At 37.7% G+C, this 21,246-nt stretch overlaps 1 protein-coding gene across 1 annotated transcript; it reads right to left on the minus strand.

Annotated features, from left to right (window-relative positions):
- Positions 1-6,229: 6,229 nt before the first annotated feature.
- On the minus strand, positions 6,230-20,615 carry LOC139712473 (uncharacterized). Its single transcript, XM_071624288.1, has 4 exons — positions 20,072-20,615; positions 16,935-17,073; positions 11,275-11,413; positions 6,230-6,550 (listed from the first exon to the last, which is right to left on the minus strand). The coding sequence occupies exons 1-4, from the start codon at positions 20,566-20,568 to the stop codon at positions 6,429-6,431; spliced, it is 897 nt and encodes a 298-aa protein (XP_071480389.1). The 5' UTR covers positions 20,569-20,615; the 3' UTR covers positions 6,230-6,428.
- Positions 20,616-21,246: the final 631 nt, after the last annotated feature.

Consider the following 21,246-nt stretch of genomic DNA (forward strand, 5'->3'; position numbering starts at 1 on the left):
CATCATTTTCATTTTCTCTCACAATTTGAACAAAATAATGCTCATTTCCTTTGATTTGAAACATTTGAATACCAGTTTATTTATGTTGTGATAGGTGTTCTTCCCATGCATTATATCTTGATGGGGAAAGTACATAAATTTCTCATATTTCTCATATTTCTCTTTTTTTTTTCATCGGGGAACTGGTTCTATGCACACTTACATAATAATTGATTCATGATTATCTTGATATAATGAGATTTAATTTAGATGGAACTATTTTTCTGTTTATTTCCCGGCTGTCGAGGTATCTCGGAAGGTCGGTCCGGGAGATTCTCTTAGAGATATGCAAACGAATATACACATTTTTACTGGAGTAAAAAATATGTTTTGACCTGTTTTATGACATGTGATTGCATATGTAACTTATTGGTCAGGTCGGCCTCTTCTGCCCGGTTGCCAACCCTTTCGCTGCCAAATTGAAGGAACGTGCGAATCTTGAATGCTCGAAAAGACGCTCCCTCCCATTCCGATAAATTCGAATGCTCTCGATGGGCATTCTAATTTTAATCAGAAAGATGTAAGAGAAGGAGTGGAATCTCTTTCCAATTTGTGCAAATTTATGCGTAGGTTCTATAGCATGACAATTGGATGCTTAGTGTTTCAATGCCTTTGATGTCCCATGCTCCAAGCCGCTCTCCCGTAGGGGGCCTACTAGTTTTGACATGGAGACCAAAGAATAGGTTCGTGATTTGATTTTTTTCTTTTAACTTAAGCTTGATTTCAGAGGAAACGTTGAAATCCTACCATGGAACTTTTTGGTAATATTTTAGGGAACAATCCTTTCATTTTTTTCTTCAAATCTTGTTATCAATACCCCCAGGACTGAAAAACAAGAATACTAGTATAGCGCATAAAAAGTGAATATTTAACCATCTTGCCCACATTTGTGCATATTTTGTTCACCAGCTTCAGTACCTGAGTATGAAATCTTTTGGATTGAGTATTTGGCTAATGCGTGTTTCTGCTTGTTTAAAAGCACTTGCAGTTATGGGAAATGTTCACCTTCAGGTACATGTTGAATGAGTGAATGCAGCTATATTAGTAGAGTTTGAGATAAATCAGATAATCCGTTGAAAAGTTATGAATTTTTACAGTTTCTGCGTAGCCACTTCTGGATAAGAAGACTATCATAGCTTATGATGTCACATACGTAGAATGATATAGGGAAAAGAGAAGAAGATTTCACAAAATTTCATTTTTTTTTTCCTCGACTTGTCACTGACGTATGTTAAGGGCAATATCACTGCCCCTGCCTTCTGTTAGAGGCAAGTCAAGTGCTTTTTTATAATACGCGAAAATAGTAAAAAAAAAAAGAAGATTCTTTATACTTTCTTTATATCGTTCTACCCATGTGACATCACAAGCTGTAGTAGTCTTCGCATCCTGCACTGAAACTTTAACAATTCATAACTTTTGAATGGATTGTCCAATTTTCCTCAAACTTTCACTGATGTGTTCCATCAATATTGCTGCATTCTCTTAATTCACATATATATGAAGGTGAACTTGTCCTTTAAAGAAACACGATTGTTTTTTTTTACAGATTCTTTTCGCGTATATCCTGTTCTCTATACTCTAAATAATTGGTGCTGAAATATAAAATATTGAAATGGACAGCGAGGTGCTTCCTGCTTGGTTCGTTGTGATTGGGGAATGATGCACACTTAAGCAGAGATGCTGTCCATGCTGTCGATTGTCAAGGCAAAAGTCGAGGGAAAAGAGTGCATTGATAACTTCTACGGGGCACGGATAGAAGGGAGAGATTGTTGGGTTGTTTTTGTTTTTTTCCTTCTCTTATACTTCCCTGTTTTAATGGTGTAAATGCTAATATTGTTTGACAGAAGTGTGAAGTTGAATGATCTAAAAAGGAAGTTGAATGAACCTTCATGAATCTTCATGAAGCTTCGTCTTCCCAACTTTTTTTTTGCGCAATTTTGAATAACTCGATGATCTAACTGAATAACAAACGTTCTTTGTTTATGATGTAAAACCTGATTTATCTTGTGTTATGTTTTTGTTGAAAAAGAAAAAAGAAGAAGAATGAAAATAAATGAATTGAATTGAATTGAATTGAATTGAATTGAATACTAAAATGACTGCAAAAACCTATATAATATATTTACACATGTCTGGAGGATATAATATATATATATATATATATATATATATATATATACACTCTCTCTCTCTCTCTCTCTCTCTCTATATATATATATATATATATATATATATATATATAATCGTGTATAACACATATTTGTAACAACGATGAAAAGACCTCATGTATAGATTCTAAAATGCACATACGTCCACTGAAATGGTAACCAACATTTTCCTTATAAAGGCCTCTGTTCAGTAACACTTAATGTGTTATTTTATTGCACAGTTTGTATAAGCCATCGTCTGTATCGTTAAAAAGTAAATAAATAAATAAATAAATAAAGACTCACGTTAATACAATCACGGGGAAGATTTACCTATTTTGTTGTTGTTGTTGGGTGCTTTGATTCATCATACACACTTTTACAACGAAGTGAATGTTTTAGAAACACGCTTCTCTTCGTTGCAAATGATTGACAAATTGCCCTTCGTCGACGTGAATAAGCACTACTTATCAAGTGTTTTAGTAGTAATCATGATTTAGATATATATATAATAATGGGCGATGATTTGGATCAGTCGGAAGCGCGTCTGCCACCAGATCCAAAGGACCCGGGTTCGATTCCCGAGTCTAACTGAGCAATGACGTGTGCTATCATCCCCTCCTCTTTCGTAGTATAACAGGCAAAACACTCTGTCCCGCTGATAGGACATATTTAAATGGAGGTCCCGTGATGTCAGAGATTCATAACTCATGCACGTGAAAGATCCCTCACGCTTCATTCATTTATCGCGAAGAGCAGGGCGCATAAACCGGTGAAGTCGTCCCACCCTTACATTCAACTGGACCCCATGGAAGACAGTTTAATATTAGCTATCCAGACATCTTCCCAAGATAGAAAATGAAACAAACAAACAAAAACATCGGGATGAACCAACGATTTCCTGATTACTAGACAGCCGTCGTATCCACTATAGACTACCGAGCTTCGCCTCGACAGCTCGTGTTGGGTCTAATCTTATAGTGGATGATTATACTATCGAGTCCAACCCGAGTATGATTGTCCATGCTTTATATAATGGCAAGTACTATGTAAAGACAGTGACCAACCCGCGTTTATTAACCTCGACGAAGAGCAATTGGGCATTCGATTGCAAGTAAATATAAAAATTCGACACAAGAATCCATTAATTTCAACACATGTTTTCATTCTATTATACTGCTATATTACACTGCAATCGGATCAAATTGCCTAATTAAAATTAACAAACACAGGGAAATAACTCTGGCACAATTTACAGCATCTCTTCAGTCCTTAAATAATAACAATACACATATCAACAGAATTTTTAAATTCATCTTTTGATTGTCAAGGCAAATGACCAAACACTATACATCTGATCCTGGCAATGATTTTCTCATAGATGATGCAATGACGTCAAATACTAGTAATAGAAGTGAATTGGAATCATCATCATTATCCTCACTATCTGCAGTTGTGCCGTTTTAATGTTTAAAACATTGCTTTTCATTGTGACCACCTGCTCGCTGATACAAACTTTAAGAACACATTCTTTTTCATGGTCCCGTGAAAAGATGTTTGTACATAATATAAGGTACATAATAAATCTGTCTATCTAACTTAAAGGGATACTTTATTATGCTCATGATACATGGTCTTTGGGAGATTGTGTCTCCTTATCATTTTAAGTATATTACGTTCTATCAAATCGCTTGCTTTACTACTAACATTGCTCATCTAATATCTATACAATGTCTTCGTAAAGCTGGATCCAGACATTATATGAATAGAATAATATATCACATACATGATACATAAATATCCTTTTAATGAGACCATTCATAAGATTTGGGTCCTTACAGTTTGTATTTAGCATTTAGCATATATTATGCTATACATTCAGCAAAAAAAAAAAAAAAGAAAGAAAGAAAGAAAGTGAACACTTTTTCCAGTTCATATTTGTCATAGAAGATTGTTATAAGATAAATGCATTATGTACTATATTAAAGGTGATTTAATGGCTATCAATCTGGTAGGTCAATACAAAGGAAAACTTTATCCATAAGTGAACACATTCGTGTGTATCCTTGAAGGCAAAGTGAAAATGGCAAATAGTGTTGTCATCCATTTGCAAACGCCCTTCAAATGACGCCAAAAGACCCATGTTATTTAACACAATAAGAGGTACGAATGAAGAAGCACAAACAAGTTTTGTTCTCTTGTTTTTCTTTATAGCCTCAAACATAAACAAAGAGGGAAACTAAATGGGAAAAAATTGCTGTCAGTTAAACTTCACAATACAAAGGGAGTAAAGCCACAAAGATGATGAAATGGAGAGAATTTATTTTACTTTAAGAATTTAACATTCATGAGACAAAGTTAAAAACTAAATATAACTTTCAACTTTTTCTATTTAGAAATAACAATCCGAATTTCTCCATATTTTGTTAATAATGGTTTTGCTATAATGTCATTTGAATTTGGATTTGACGGAAGATTCTTCATTTTCGTCTATTATTTTCTTCTTTTCTTTATCTTTCGGTCTACAAAGACATATTATATCACACGTTAGATTTGTGCAAATTGATCCACGTTTCTTATTACGAGTGCCTTTGTCTTTTGTTCTCATTGTTTATGGACGAGCACTTACGCATAAATGAAAACTACTTTCAATTTTTATTTTTGTGTCTTGGAAGAGAAAAACTATCTTCACTAATACGTAAAGTTCCCCTAATATCTATTGACCTACCAGGTTGATAGCCAATTTAATTACCTTTGATATAGGTTTTCCCGGCCAATTTCGCACTTTTTTCAGTCCAATTCCTAATTGCTTTATTGAATTTAGCACAATTTAGCCCAAATGGCATGGACGGTATTTCAATTTTATAATCTTTTCATTCAAATTCATTTTGGAGCATTCAAATTCACTTTAACATCATTCGAATATACCATGCAAATCGTTCATTCAATTTAGCATGATATAGTCACGTGATCACGTATACGCTGCGCTCGTTCATTCGAATTCATTCTTGGTCATCCAATTTCGCATTTACTGCAGTCAATTTAGCAGACACGTTTATGCTTTTATTCCTTTTTTTTTCATTTTCATTCATCATAGTTATTGCTTCCAAGCATCATAACATTTCATATTTTCGTATTCATTCTTTACTCTGATATCATCTTTGCAAGAGTACATTCAAAATATGTGTATGTGTTTATAATGTTCGATAGCATTATTTCATTCACAGATACATTAATCTTAAGTTTGTTTTGACATTAATTGGGAGAAGGAGGTTTCAATTTACATCGTGATTATTTCTTTCATCTGCATGTTTCATTATTTTCATTTGGTGGGTGCTATATTGCGTTAATCATCATTAGGAATAAAGTTCTTGGATCAGCTCTAGCCATCAATTTGTCAAGGTTATTACCCTCAAATGCTTCTCTGATTCTTTCCCTGTCTTCTTGAGAGATAAGCCTGTATCTAACTCGTGCTGCCATAAATGGACATAAGAAAATGAAGTGAATATATGGTAATCGGTAAGGTAATCGGTAATGGTGCATGTATAGTTCTGATAACATGTATGAAAGAAGAGGGGCGTTGCAGAACAACAGACTTGAGTTATTTGGGGTCAAAGATACCTTTACCATAATACTTAGCAGTGTGTGGATGAAACAAAAATTAACATTTAAATACGTATTAATCACGGTTCTCACCTTTTCAAAATAGAAATAACATTACGCCAATTTGCATGAACATGTTTGGAATTTGACTGCCCATACGCGAAATTGAATGACTGAAATACCATTTTCCGCCAGTGCTGGCGAATTTGAATGACTGAAGACCACGTGCCAATTTGAATGCCCGTTTTACGAATTCGAAAGGCACATGTGCGAATTTCATTGATTGAAAAGCTAAATTGAACGAACAAGTTGCAATTTTGAATGTCAGAATGTGCAGTGACGAGGATTTCTGCTCAATTGAATGAACCTTTTATCAAATGGACTGACAAAAGTGCGAAATTGGCCGGGAAAACCTATATTCTTTTTTTTTATAATACATTGGTTTTCAGCCAAATATTCTATGAGAAATATAATCTTAAAAAAAGGTGTTTGCTTTTTTTTTTTAATCCTTTAAACTTCTGAAAGTCAAGTGATATTAATCAGCAGTTCGGACTTCGTATACAACTGGCATACAGACCTATACTTCAATTTTTCACTAGCCGTTATGAAACCTATGGGACCACAAGCGGGCTGCCGTCTCTATCCAATAGCTTCCACGCCGAAGAGGGCGCCAGCAATCATGTCGTAGTCCCTACCCAGTCGATCTTCGATTACCATATCCGACCAGGAGGAGAAAGAACTAGCGAGGAAGAATGCAGACCCTAGTCGTGTTTTGGAAAAAGGTAAAACACAATCAATTCTCATGCATAACAAAGACGAAGTGAAGACAATGTTTATTAGTGATTCTCAAATGTTTATAAAGTGAAGAGTTCCTTTCCTAAAGGTATACTTAATCCATGCTAAGGAGATGATAAGGAGAAAAATTGGAGTTTTATTTCACAAGCGTCTAAACGTTTTCATGCAATGACTATACGTTGCATCATAGTCCTAATAATGAGTTAAAGAAAATGTGCCTAGGAAAAAAATCTTAACTGATCTTTAAAGAATTAATATTGGGGGGGGGGGATTTGTGATAGCATTCTTTTGCCTGGCACCTTTTGGAACAAAACTTTTAGTACGGTGATCATACGGCGATGTACAGCATTGAAAACGTTGTTTTAGCGAGTAGTTTGTGTGACATTGTGAATTTTCTAGAATGATTTGTTATCTATACATTATCTCTTTCTGTTCTCTCCAATGAGTTTGTATGAATAGAAGATGAAAAACTGTTTCACTGTTGATAATCACGCAATAATGTGGGCAATCTGGGAAGCTACACTGTAAGGACAGCTAGCCAGCCTGGTATTACTCAGGGGTCAAAGTGCAGTCAGGCATGCATACGGGTTTCTGACCTTGATCCCTCTGGATTTAGCAGCTTTCGGAATAAAACACATTTTCATCTCCCGATTTTAAAAGACTTTGAAGAGTTTCCTCTATCAAACTTTACTAAAAAATAAATTTATTTCCGTTAAGAAAGTCAAATGTGATGAAAAATTGATTTAGCACCTCTTGGAAAGGAACTCTTTATATTTACCTGATGCAAAGGATGAGAGACAAGCAAGAGATCTCGAGTTGGCATCAACTAATTACATTACACTGATTATCTGACTTTCGTTATGCTGAAAGTGTTGATAAGTTCAAATCATTGTTGAAAAACTTATCTGTTTACTCAATCCTAATCTTGCTGTCGTTGTTGCTGTTGTTATATCATATGTACATAATGCTGTATCTTACCTCAATTTTTTTTTTTCGGATTAATGCGCTTAGAAACATCAGTATTAAGCGCCATATAAGTGTTACTAATTATCGTTATCATTAAGTATCATTATGTGGACGCTGAAAGAAAGAACTATTCCAATAATAAGCCAGACTGGGATAGACCAAAGGTACACCGCTGCCCCCCCCCCCCCCCCCCCTCGTTCAGTACGCAGTTGCTTATGAGAATGATACACAAATAGAGGGGCCAGGGCCGCCTGGACATTCGGTCATGCCACAATACGTGGCAATACAGCCTTGAAGCATGCATGATATATTTACATCATATTATATCGTAATTTTATATACACTGTGTGTATATTTAAGGCGTTGTCACATGAACATCAAACACCCGATAAAGGATAACCTTCCTGGGGACATTGCCACTGGGGGCATAGTGGTGGAGAGGAAACTCGGTCGCACAAGCGCATTATAGTGGGCCATAGGAGAATTTTTCCCAGCGTAGTATACACACACAATAATTAGCTATAAACGCCATTGCAACTTGCTGGTTTTTCGCCCCTATCACCGCTGTTCCACCGATGGCAATTTTCAGCCCAACTTTATTCGTAGAATAACTTAAAGCCAAAGCATAGTTTTGGGACTTTTTAAAAACAAAATCCCTAATTGGTTCTAGTGTATAGAGCTGTATGAGTTCTAATAGTCCGGTGAATACGTGATTATTTAAGGTTCATAAAATGTAATATCTCGGGGGGGGGGGGACCTCGAGACTCTTCCTAAAGGATTATATATAGAGCTCCCTTTAGTGGCCATTTAGGGATTATTCAAACTCTGTTATTTAAAGTCACTATAGGTGTTTAATTTTATTTTCCGGTTCTGGAAACTTATTTGGAATGTGGATCTTTCAGTTTAAAAAGGTGGAGAAAACTATATTTTGGCTTTAATAATGGACAAACTCAATGCATGGTGGCCCAGAGAGAGACTGGTGCTCCTCAACTTATTTGTTTAGGAATCAATGGTTGGTTTTCAAGATGTTAAGGTATTTAAATATAAAGGAAAACTGCCCCATTAAGGAAGGCAAAAAAAAAAAAAAAATTGGGTGGAAGGTGGCATTAAACTTCTCTGGGCCCCTATACTTGTAAAGAATAAAAGCTAGCACCATCCCGTTGGCGTAATTGCGTGCTGGGACGAGGTACGATCGCCCAGCAAGTGACTACACAACCCAAAACCGAGACAAATACGTTTTACTATGGTGTCAACAATTATTCATTTATTCAAATGCTCCAACTGGTTTAAGCTCTATCATTCAATTTGTAAGGCGTTTACACGCCAAATTGGCAAGTTTTGATGATATGCCCGGCCCCCGGCAGCGTGTTTTTTTAGACGGCGCAGATTGGGGACCCTATCCCTAAACCTAACCCTAATCCTAATCCTAACCCTAACCATCAAACCCTAACCCTAACCCTAACCCTAACCCCAACCCTAACCCTAACCCCAACCCTAACCCTAACCCTAACCAAAAACCCTAACCCAACGTTTTTCCCATATAGGTTTAACACGCGCCATGCCCCAATCTGTGCCGTCTTAAAAAAAAAAAACCGCCTCCCGGCAAGTTACTATAGCAACTGGGCCACGTTAGCCTTCTACCGCCATTGTTCGATGCACTTTGCCCAGGCAACAACGTGTTAAGTCCCCCCCCCCCCCCACCCAACCCATTGGGAAGCATAGAGAGCATTCTTATGCAATATGTGTTGAATAATAATCATGTCAGCATAAAGCAAATTATATGATGTGTCTTAGCAAGCAACTGGCAAAGAGGTGCATTACACTTGAGTGCCAGGGCCCAAGTTTTCGGGCAGGATGGTGCTACTCGCTCATGTTTTGGCTACTTGTATTAGGCCACTATGGCCAGCCAATACTCTAATACAGGGTGAGAAGTTGGGGCAGTTGGCTTGCTCGCACTCACAACGCATTATGTTGTACCATTGCCAGTCCATCTTGGTGGTACCCGGGCTAGCCGCCAGCTTTCGTTATGGTGGGAGGTTGGGCTGGATTAGGGAGCTTGCTCATTGCCATGAGCACATTTATGGGGCACCCGGGCTAGCCCGCTGGCTGATGTAATGGTGGGAGGTTGGGCCGGATTGGGCTGCCGCTCATTTCCATGAGCATCTTTTGTCCTTATGTTGTGCGTCTGTCTGTTTGGTCGTTTGTTCTGTCTCTTTTGGTGCTGGGCTAGCCCATTAAGTTTCACTATGGAGGGAGGTTGGGCTGGATTGGGCAGCTTGCTCATTTACTTGAGCAGATAAAGAATAAAAGCTAGCACCATCCCGTTGGCGTAATTGCGTGCTGGGACGAGGTACGATCGCCCAGCAAGTGACTACACAACCCAAAACCGAGACAAATACGTTTTACTATGGTGTCAACAAGTATTCATTTATTCAAATGCTCCAACTGGTTTAAGCTCTACCTATGGTAGTTTTGATAACTATGAGAAGTGCAAAATTGTGACATTAGTGCTGAGCTTGAAATGCTCGTCCATAGATGATGTTTTAAATCTAACTGGCCGTGTTATCAGCAGTGAGCCAAAGATAAAATGTTGATCATTGCAGCATATTATTGAGTGAGCAATGAGCATATGGGTTAGTGCTCAAACATTGTTTAGTGAGCATATTGTTTAGTCCAATTTATGTGTTCAAACATATTGTTAGCGTTTATTGTCAAACATGACAATTTGTGTATACTATGTGAGACACATTCAAGCATTGCCTGCGGGCAGAAATAAACCATCAAGCAATGGCAACCAAGGGTCCACAGTGCTTTCTTTACAAAATTACAAATTCCATAACTTGATACTGACATATGTTAAGGGTAGGAATTATCCCCCATGCTTTCTGAAATCGGTTTGTCAAGTGGTCTTTCATAATGCTAGAAAAGTGAGTTTTTGTTGAATTTCCTTTATATTTTCTTTGTATTGTTGTCCACTCATACGTCATAACCTCTAGTAGTCTCCTCATTCAGCGGTTCCAACACCAAAACTTTGCGATTCATAACTTTTGCATCGATTGTCCGATTATTCTCAAACTTTCACTACTGATGTGTTCTACAAATGTTGCTGCTTCCACTCAATCCACATTGCTCTTTGTGTTTGCGTTCCCTTTAAGGAAATTATCCCTCATATTTTCGTGCTATTTATTCGTTAAGTCTCGATTAGTGGACATGTTTATAGAGGGTTGTAAACACTGTTTACCTAGAGCATCTTATCTGTGTCAAGCTTTTGTTTGTGTATCGGTCGTCAAGTATACACAGCTCTTTGACAGTGATTGCCAGCACTTAAGTGCATAATTTAGCTATTGTCTAATTCGTTGTAAAAAGAAATTACACAACGTTCTTATTGGCTGACGGTGATGTCCGTTATTCTGAAAGGTTCGTTATTCCAAAGATGAAAAGAAAGGTTAACACTTTAGCGAACCTTCAGAACTACGAACATCTTTTTTTTTTTTTTTTGTATCAACGAACCCTCGGGATAAGGAAAACATTCGGAATAACAAACTTTCGGAATAATGAAACTTCAGAATACGCCATTAACGAACATTCGAAATAGTTACTGTAACCGGTCTAAACATAATTTATAGGCCTACTGAGATGTAAATTCAAGGACAGGGAGGGTTATTTGATGGGTCTTGATATTGTCCCTGTATGAATAAGGCATATCATGGATTGATGTACTCACTTTTGCAGATCTCCTGTTCGACCAGGGACGTCAAGAAGTTGTCGTCTTTCAGGAATCGGGCGCCCGCATGGAAGAGGTCGGCTGAAGTAAAGAATTTCGTCAGGCCGAGGTTCCGGCGTAGACCACTGATGAGTGTTGTCTGAAGAGAGAAGTCATTGCAAATCTGACATTTAAAGCCTTATATCTTGCGTCTTTTTCAACAAGTGTTCCAATTAATGCAGTCGACTTATTCATTATCCATTCACTTGGTAGAAGTCTACTAATTGTGGACATTTACAATTATCATTTTAGTTACGAGAAAGTAATTGTGACGAGTTTACCTTTCAAGAGGAAGCTTGTAATGGATTTCCCTTCACACTATTATTGCTGGACACCAGATTAAAGGAGAATAAAGGTATTGCGTAACACCTATTCTATAAAGAGAACAGTACTAGGGCCAAATTTCATCAGATTTGCATTCGAATTCATGAAAAGGCGTTCAAATTCAAGCGATTTTGTCCACTGCTCTCCTCTCAGGGTTCATTTTGATTCTTTGAGTATTCAATTTCATTTCATGTCATTCCTTTTAGATTTTATTTCATTCAATTTAGATAGAATTCATGATCATGCTTCATGCATCCACTAATTCTGTCCGTATTCGGGATGTTCACGCATACTCTGTAATGTAGCAGCGGCTAAAATGGTGTATGATTAAAGTGTAAATGTATGTGATTGAATATGGGGTTATATACAGTTATTAGCTATATATAGTATGAGTGAAAAATCACATTTCAATGTATATTAAGTCTCCATATTCAAACAGCTGAGTAACTACAAAGAATAAAAGCAGCAAAGAAAAAGACTGCCCATACTTTGTAATTGTTTGTGTTATCGTGAATTTGAATTCCTTAACGCTCTCGGTGCACATTGAAAACTTGCACTTTTAATTTGAATGCCCTTTTTACACCCTTGTGTGAGAAACTCATGAAATGGCATGCTGATGAAATTAAATTGAATGAACTACAGTGTGTTCCTAAAAAAGGTAACACGAGTTCAAAGGTCAGCCATATAAAGAATATTTGTTTTATTCTTGTGATTTGTTTATTAAAGTATAAAGTAACTAATCAGCTTTCATTTGACACCTTATTTGCGTCAACATTGTCACGGGTCACTGAGGTAGGGTCCATCGAAGGAGAAGGGTACAAAACCTACTTTTTCCAAGTTTTTGGTTTGTCGGATACAAAACCTATCTTTTTTTTTTGCATTATTTTTTCATAGCAAGTTTCAATGAAATGTTCTCCTTCTGCTTTCCCCTCTGCTAGCTTTTAGTGAGTGTATGTAATGTGACATAATCAGTGTCTAACTGCTATCTCCAGTAACCGCATCCTTCCATCCATTCTTCTCAATGAACGAAATAAGAGATGACTGAAATTAATTGCTACATTTTCAGGGTAATTGCCCTGCTTCAATGTTCATTTACATGGATAATCTTCCACTCTTCTGAATGATTAAACTTGCTTTATTGTCATGTATCGGGGAAATTGCCCTGTTGCAATGTCAGGTATGCATAACCCCGTATTCTTCGGAATGACTGACACTGCTTGATTGTCAAGAAACGGGGGGAATGCCCTGATATCACACATTTTTAAGATTTCAAATAGAAAAGAAACTACGATTTGATTATTTCTTAAAACGTTATTCCGGGTTCTGATTTTTAAAAACTTGGAAAAAATGGATATTGTATACCTACACTGTAAAAACATCAGTGTTAGATTTAACACCACGGGTGTTAAATCTAACACCGATCAAACTTCAATAAAGGACCACACCCACATGTGTTAAAAATGCACTGTAATGGTTTTGAAAAGTGTTCACTTGACACTGTACCTGGTGTTATTTTGACACTGTACTGGTGTTAATTCAAAAATGACACCACATGGTGTTGATTCGATATGTGTTGGTGTCAATATCAATGGTTTAACACCCGTCCAGCTTCAATAAGAGACCACACCAGCTGGTGTTACTTTGGTGTAAATTTATTTTCACATTTTTTCAAAAATCTAGTATTTTAGTGTAAAATTCATGATCGTCTTGTTTAAATTAAAAATCAATAAGAAGTGCAGTTACTAAGAAACTCTTCAAAAAACAGTTTAAAATTTGGAAATGACACCCGGAGGTGTTGATTTAACACCATAAATGAGCACCGAAAATTTAACACCAGCTCGGTGTTCACTATTTAACACCGGACTTTTTGCAGTGTATTACCTTCAGAAGCATCTAATTCAGTGACCGATGGTAGTACTTTTACACGCTTGGTGTCAAATGAAAGCCAGAGAGTTGCTCTCTTATCCCAAGTAACCATAATGATTTCAAACTTTTCATTTTTCAAGTGCCTGACCTTTGAACTTGTGTTACCTTTTTTTAGGAACACACTGTAGTTACCTTTTTGAATGTCGATCTCGATGATCATTCAAATTCACCCGAACTTGAATGACAACATCGTTAAATCGAATGCAAATCTGATGAAATGGGGCGGGAAAACCTATAATAATAATAATAAGGTCTTGTTTACCCAGGGCAGCCTCTTCAGTGTTGCCACTGCTCTACCAGAGGGCCCTGTTATCATTATTACCCTAGCGTTGCCAGGTACCCATTTATACACCTGGGTCGAAAGGGACACAATGGGTAAAAACATCTTGTCCAAGGACGTAAGCACTGGCCGGGATTCGAACTCGGGTCCTCCGAGCGGGAGTCGGGAGTCTTATCCACGATGCCACAGCGCCATCAGTCTGATATATCTGCTATGGCAAGTCTGTAGGCCCCCAAATAACAAAGTTATTACACTTTTATAATGCAATCATCGTCTGCTACGAGACCTGCATTCGGTCTTTAGCGGAGCGCCATTTCGTCTATTGGAATGCAGAGGCCCCTGTAGAGCCCACTAATGTCAAAATCGACCACTAATGTCATAACAGCCACTAATGTCATAACACGTCGACGACAAATGTCATAACAACTACTAATGTCATAACACGTCGACGACAAATGTCATAATGACCACTAATGTCATAACACGTCGACGACAAATGTCAAAATCGGATTAACCACAAATGTCACAACACGTCGACCACAAATGTCAAAATTTCCAAATCTACTGCAAATGTCATAACGCGTCACAGGGGCGGATCCAGGAATTCCGTACCCTTGCGCTGTACTGTGAAAGGCTGCAAAGGGGCGTATATTACAGGGGGGGGGGTATGCATCCCCCCCCCCCCCAGCTCACAAGGGAAAGATATTATTATTAGTGGCATTCTTTTTATTGTGTGTTATGCTTATCACTCTTCTTCTTCTTTTCATTATAGTCATCCATTCACTATTTCATTATTATTATTATTATTATTATTATTATTATTATTGATATTGTTGTCGTTGTTGTTTATGTTGTTGTTGTTGTTCTTGTTTTTGTTGTTACCATTGACATTATCACTGTGATAATTTTTTATCCTAATGATCCTTATCGCCATCCTCGGTATCGTTACGTTGTCTTTATTTCCTTATCTCTGCTCCCTGGCAATTTTCTTCTATGCCGCGCGGGAAGTGTCATAACCACACCCTCCCTGTCCGTCTCAAAAATACATAGTACACAGTAAAAGACGCACAGGCGGAAAAAGAGGTTAAACATACCACAATTTAGCCATTCACTCTCCTGGAATATTAATTTTGCTTATTTTTGCGCGTGTTGGTTATTTGAACAAATATTGTGATTGCTTCTTTTGGTTGTAAATCATACCCCCGGTCTGAAGACCTGTCGACGCCGCTGCTGTACAGCGAAGAAGAATGAGTGCGCTAGTTCTTCACCGCTACCGTGCTGTCAGGCCTTCGGATCGATGTACAAACAAAAGTGGAAAGACGGTCGAGTGGGAAACCGTTTCATCCCCTCCCAAACCCAGAGAAAAACAAATCTCTTACAGTTCGTCACTTTATGGAAACATCGGCGATGCAAAGCCGAGTCTAGTGGCTCTCAGTGGCTCTCAGTTGCTATAGGAGCACCACTGATTGTTCGCCAACCGGTCCGGAGGGATAAGGAAAGCTGGGCGATCATCATCGCTGTTTGTGCTGCTCCCGGCTGCTCCTATTATACTGCAACTACATCAAACCGTCGCTGCCGCGCTCCAATTAACGCTTTAGAAATTCAACATTCGTTCTTCAGACGCGTAAGCCCCTGGGCCAGCCATTATAATATACACAAAGGTAACAAATCGGGAGATTACAGATCGTAAATTATGACGATAAACACTGAAACTTTTTACCAAAACAAAAAATAGCACGATCGACGAATGAAGTGACAGAAATAGCATTTGCTGTAGTAAACAGTATCAAAAACACATGATCCTCTTCTGCTGTGGATAATTTACGTTGGAGCTCGATGATCAATCAATGTTGATGATGTAAAATTTTTGATGTAATTTATACTATTAAACAAGAAAAAAAACGGTAGAATTTACAGAGTTTAAAGGTAATACAAATATTTAGTACGATTTTTTTAAAAAGTTTGAATTACAACAGACCATTCTTAAGTGTTAATATTTATCGTGGCTTTTAGTATTAAGTGCAGGCCCCAGTAGCCAATCACACGCTCAACGCAAAAACGTCACATTTTCCTGGAAACCCCAAAACAAAATGGCTGCATACAACAGCTTCTCGTAAGATCGCAGAACTTTTGTTTGATTTTAAGTTAGATTTTCTCAAATGTTTTTTATATAAAATGAATAAGTAAGAAGCCAAAAACTTGTTTTTGAACCTTTAAACTCCTTTTAAGATATGCATGAAAAAGACAAAGGAATTGCGCAAATTCGAGAATTTTCAAAATTCAGAAACAAAACAAGAATATGTTATCGACAAATCTTTTATTCAAGACGATTGGTTTGCTAAGACGCAAAACTCACAAAGTGAAATCGAATTTCAAACAGTCAAAGAATTATACCTGGCATTTATCATTTATCTTTGTTTTACAATGTAAATATAATCATCCGTATTGCATTAAGAATTTTGTGGCATTTTACTGCGTCACTCAACAGTGAGTGAAATCAAATTTGTTCTTCTTTCAACGAAGAATCGTTAGTTCTATTTTCAAAACAGCAATGTTTAAAAGGCGATCGGAGCTTTAAGTTTTTGCTCTTTCTAGGTGATAAGAAAATGACGGAAAGGCTTATCTAATTTCAAGGATTCTATTTCTCCCTCTTGAAAATGACAGAGCCAGGAAAACCACTGAAAGTTCCTTTAAACTGAGCTGGAATGTCATAAGGGTCAACTGCACTGCCACAAAGAAAGGCCGTATTTTTTTCCCGTTTTTTTCGTCGGAAGTTGCTCAACAAACCGATATTTGGGCGAAAAGCCGCATTCGGAAAACCCTCCTAAGGGGTAAAGATTATTGAAACTCGACAGTTTTATTCAGGTTTTAGGCAAATATAAACGTTCGCTCCCCGGGTCGTCAGTTCTGTTTTTGTTTTTTCCGACAAAACAAACAAGAATGCATATGACTTTTGACAGTGCCCCCCCCCCCCCCCAATCATATAAATGAAATGCAAAGAAAAACACAGACTCATCATTTCAATGGCGCATTAAAATGGTGAAACTGTTTCGGGCAACAGAATGTGGTGGTTAGATAGCTGATAACTTACATTTTCATACAACTCGGAGGCGAAGTAAACGGCTTCCAAATGTCTCTGCGTTGCGAAGTTTGTGATGTTTTTCGCCAGGGCAGTAGGAGAAATCTGATCAAGCACTTTACAAATATATTGTACGTAATCATGCTTACACCTGTAAATGCAAATTACAAAGGAAAAGAAAAATATGAACCTCTTTGTACTAACATGAACAAAATTTATACACGTTGACATACAGAAGTTTAGGTATCTTTTAATAATCACTAATCGTCTTTCTTAAATGCCACAAGATGAGAGAACATGACCTGGCAGGGCGAAAAGAGAATGAACAGGAATCTAGATGTAGATTACCATTAATTATAGCTAGTTCGGATCTTTTTATAATATCACACGCATGCAAAAAATAAATCATGTGTATATGTATACATATATATATATATAGATAGATAGATATCAATAACATATATGTTTTATTAGATACATTAAGTAATTACGTCTTTATAAACATGATTACAAAGATATGGACGCATCGTGGATTTTACATGAATTATTATTGATGCCAAGAAATGCAAAACAGGATGATTTTGATGTAAAATCAAAGTTTGATAACTTAGCAACGTTTTAGTTTAATTTCGAGACTTTCAAAAGACTTTTGAGAATGCTTTTAATTACAAAACTGTCGGTGGTACAGTGAAATGTTGGTATCGCTTCTTCCTATTCCCAGGAAGCTATCAAATATTAATATTAATTAGTACGCTATCAGATATCATATTATAATATCTGATCTCCTGCTCTGTTTGACCGCCTTCTAAACATAAAGTCATTCATTTTGGCTGGGCAGAATTAATTTTGAAAAATAATGTTTGTTTGGACGCTTAGTCTCTGGAAAATGTAAACATGCCAATTATCAAATAATCGATGTTCAGCGACACAATTATTTTCTTTGCATGGCTGCATTTATGGTGTTTATGTGCTAAGTGTCTACCATATACGTATTTCCTCGACTAAGCATAGGCTGTTTCCCATCCAGATGTCACGTCATGAAAATTAGGGCTGGAAATAATCCCATTGTAGATTCTCACAAATCTTCTGTACGTTGTGCGTGCATTAGTTATTAGTTCTTCCTTGCAGGTCGATGCCCCCCCCCCCTCTCTCTCTCTCTCTCTCTCCCTCTCTCTCCCTGTCGTTCAAAATTATGTTTTCTCATTACTTCTGGGGAAAGCGCTTCGTTAAAACCACATAACGAACAAAAACAACAAAAAAGGTAATGTTAACAGGTTTGGTTCAGGGACAATTGTCAAATGACGTAATGACATCATTTCATGGTTATCAGACCCTTTTCCGCGATTTTTCTACAACACTGTGATATGACTGTAGGCATTATGAAGAAACTAATGCACGGACTTAATTGCCCATGTGCCCATGACTTATGACTCGACCACGCAAGCTCCGTGTAATGCCGTTGCAAGAGGCATAGTATATACACTCTTTTTTTCTGCGCTGTTCAATATTATGCAGGAGATGGTGTTTACTTCAGGGTAATGACTGTCCTAAATTGTTCTGGATGTTGATGGAGATGCAAATCATATATGCGTGACCTATCTTTGATTACGACACTCACAGGACGAGGTTGGAGCAAGTATTTCTGTATATAGGATTACGACAATGCTTCAGTATCTAGTTGATGTTGTTTCGAAAATAAGGCTAAATGATATACTATTCTCAGAAGAACAAACCCCACATTGTTAATAATAATACATCCCATGATTTTTTTTTTAGCCTTTGTTTCTGTGTATACGTGTCTGTGTGGGTGTACGTATGTGCGTGTGGATGCAATGGAGCGATTCACAGTAACTGAAATACCCCAACCCATAGCATTCAACGCACCTATAGGCATTAGAAAATAATAGGCCTTGATTTCGGTTGTAACAACATGATTAATCAGTGTTACCTAATATTGATCTATTGACGGTGGAATTAGATCTGTTATGGGAATTTACTAAACTAAATTGATTATCCTTTTAATTCCCTATCTGAAGGGACGTCTGTATGTCAACTAATATGTATGTATGTACAGTGTATGTATGCATGCATGTATGTATGTATCCGATACATTATGAAGCCCCTCTTCCCTTGTTCGTCAAGTCCTTGCCGAAAATAGAACAATGCTTAAATTCAATATTGCCAATGTGTCATATATCCTGGTTGAATATCTTTTCTCTTTCCCTTGTACAGTGTGTGTGTGTCCCTCGCTCTCTTCCATTTATGTCATCCTTTAATTATTTTCTTCTGCGGTTATGCATCAAGCTGTGTGTTAATTTCCTTCTCATCAAGTTGCCCAGTCACGATGTGTTTATTATTGGTCACATCATCGGGAATAATGTATCTTCATTTTTTGCTCATTTTCGCATTCCTAGTACACCGTGACAACGCCAGTGCGTCTTTTTATAAATGCCCGATAGTTCTGTGATATGCATTTGGGGGCTAAGAGTTCATTGAACGTCAAGATTCAAGATTCGAATTTATTTTCATTTCTATCAAATACAGTAAACAAAGAAATTATATTCAATGTATAAGCAGAAGATATTGGTAATAATTGCAACAACAAAAAGTCCCTACTCTCTAAAAAAAATCGAGTGAAAATATTCACTCTTAAAGGAGTGAATACAAAAAAGAGCGAATTTAGAGTGAATTTCGAGTGAATTTTGAGTGAAATTGTTCATTTTCACTCGTTTTGGAGTGACCTCAGGGATCACTCCAAAATCTTCGAGTGATCCCTGAGGTCACTCCAAAATGAGTGAAAATGAACATTAACACTCAAAATTCACTCCAATTTCACTCTAAATTCACTCTTTTTTTGTATTCACTCCTTTAAGAGTGAATATTTTCACTCGATTTTTTTTAGAGAGTAGATTGCCTAGGACTTGTACCAAAAAGTGTTTGAAACTCGGAGACTTTTACACCTTTCTGCTATTACTATACTCTGCTCCTTATGACTAAGATAAAATGTCACAACGAATGTTCCTTTTAATCTTTCAATCCATATCCATCCTCTCCCTTTTGTTTTCATTTGAAATTTTACATCAAAACTAAGCCCGCATGCTATCAGGTGCCCTGCCGGTGCTGTTTAGGTGTATAGTAGGCCTACCTACCAGGATTTTGACCATTCATCGTTGTATCTCCAGTGAATACACAGATATGGCTGGTTGGCCATCATACCCTGCTGGACGATTGTGTAGGTCATCGTCTGGACATTCCGAGATTTCACGAAATACTGTGCGTAGCGCATGATGTGATCCATGTACCGCAATCTACCCAAGTAACCGTAGCCATAGAGGAATGCGTTGCATTGCTTCTTCGTTACCAGGGAGTGTGGATACATGTCAAGAAAGTCATCAACCGCTACCAAATATGGGAGGTCATCAGCTATTTTAATAATTACGTCCGAGTTATTCAAGTTGTCCAGCACGCTAGGTACATGAACTCCTGTGTGGTTGGTGAAGACTTTTAGAGTTCGTTCGACGAATTCGTTGATGCGCTGACTATCGGCTTCAGTCTGATTTTCCACCATGTTGGTGCCTAGAAAACTGGCGTCAACTTTGTTATTGCACTTGCGCTTAAACTCCTGCAAAGAAACGACCGGAACCATTTCTGACAAGCTTTTGGCGTCATAGCTTTCGTCAAACGTCCGCAGCATTTGGGTTTCTGGTGACGGAGAGTGGTCGAAGAACGGGGGCAGAACAACCGTTAAATTCCTCTTCAAGGCGATGATACAGATCAACTTAAAAGCCTGCATCTGATTATTCATCCCCTGATTACCTAGTAATAATGGTAAGACATACTTTACCGCGGGGTCTGGTTTCGAATTTTGTGGTCTATCTTGAGTGTGTTGACTCGGCTGTCTCATGTGATGGTCTTGTATGTCCTTGTGTTCTTTCTTACTGATGTTTTGAACAACATCTTGTTCCTCTCTTGGTATTCTGTCTTTGGTTTTGGTGTCATCATTATCCTTGCCACTATCGGCAGCCTGATGGGAACCATGATCGTCTGCCATGTTTTTCCTGTTGTGAGTGAGACCACTGTCGGTGCGATAGCGGTAGCGGTGAGCGGTGTTGGAACTGTTCCCGTGAAAATTCTCGCGGACCTCGTCACCACCTCGGTTGCCTGATTGACTGTCAGCGACGTCCAGCAAACTTCGCTCAATCTTATCCGAGTGGAAGAGAGCGAGGAATATTTGGCAGAGCATGACGAAGCAGGCGATCGAGAAGAGAAGAGCGATCTTTTGACGATATCGACCCATTTCGGAGTTGTCATTCCGACCTGGAAA

The sequence above is a fragment of the Diadema antillarum genome, unplaced genomic scaffold (assembly GCF_040938485.1).
Source record: "Diadema antillarum isolate AM-2024a unplaced genomic scaffold, OU_Dant_1.0 seq00001811_RagTag, whole genome shotgun sequence".
NCBI lineage: Eukaryota > Metazoa > Echinodermata > Echinoidea > Diadematoida > Diadematidae > Diadema > Diadema antillarum.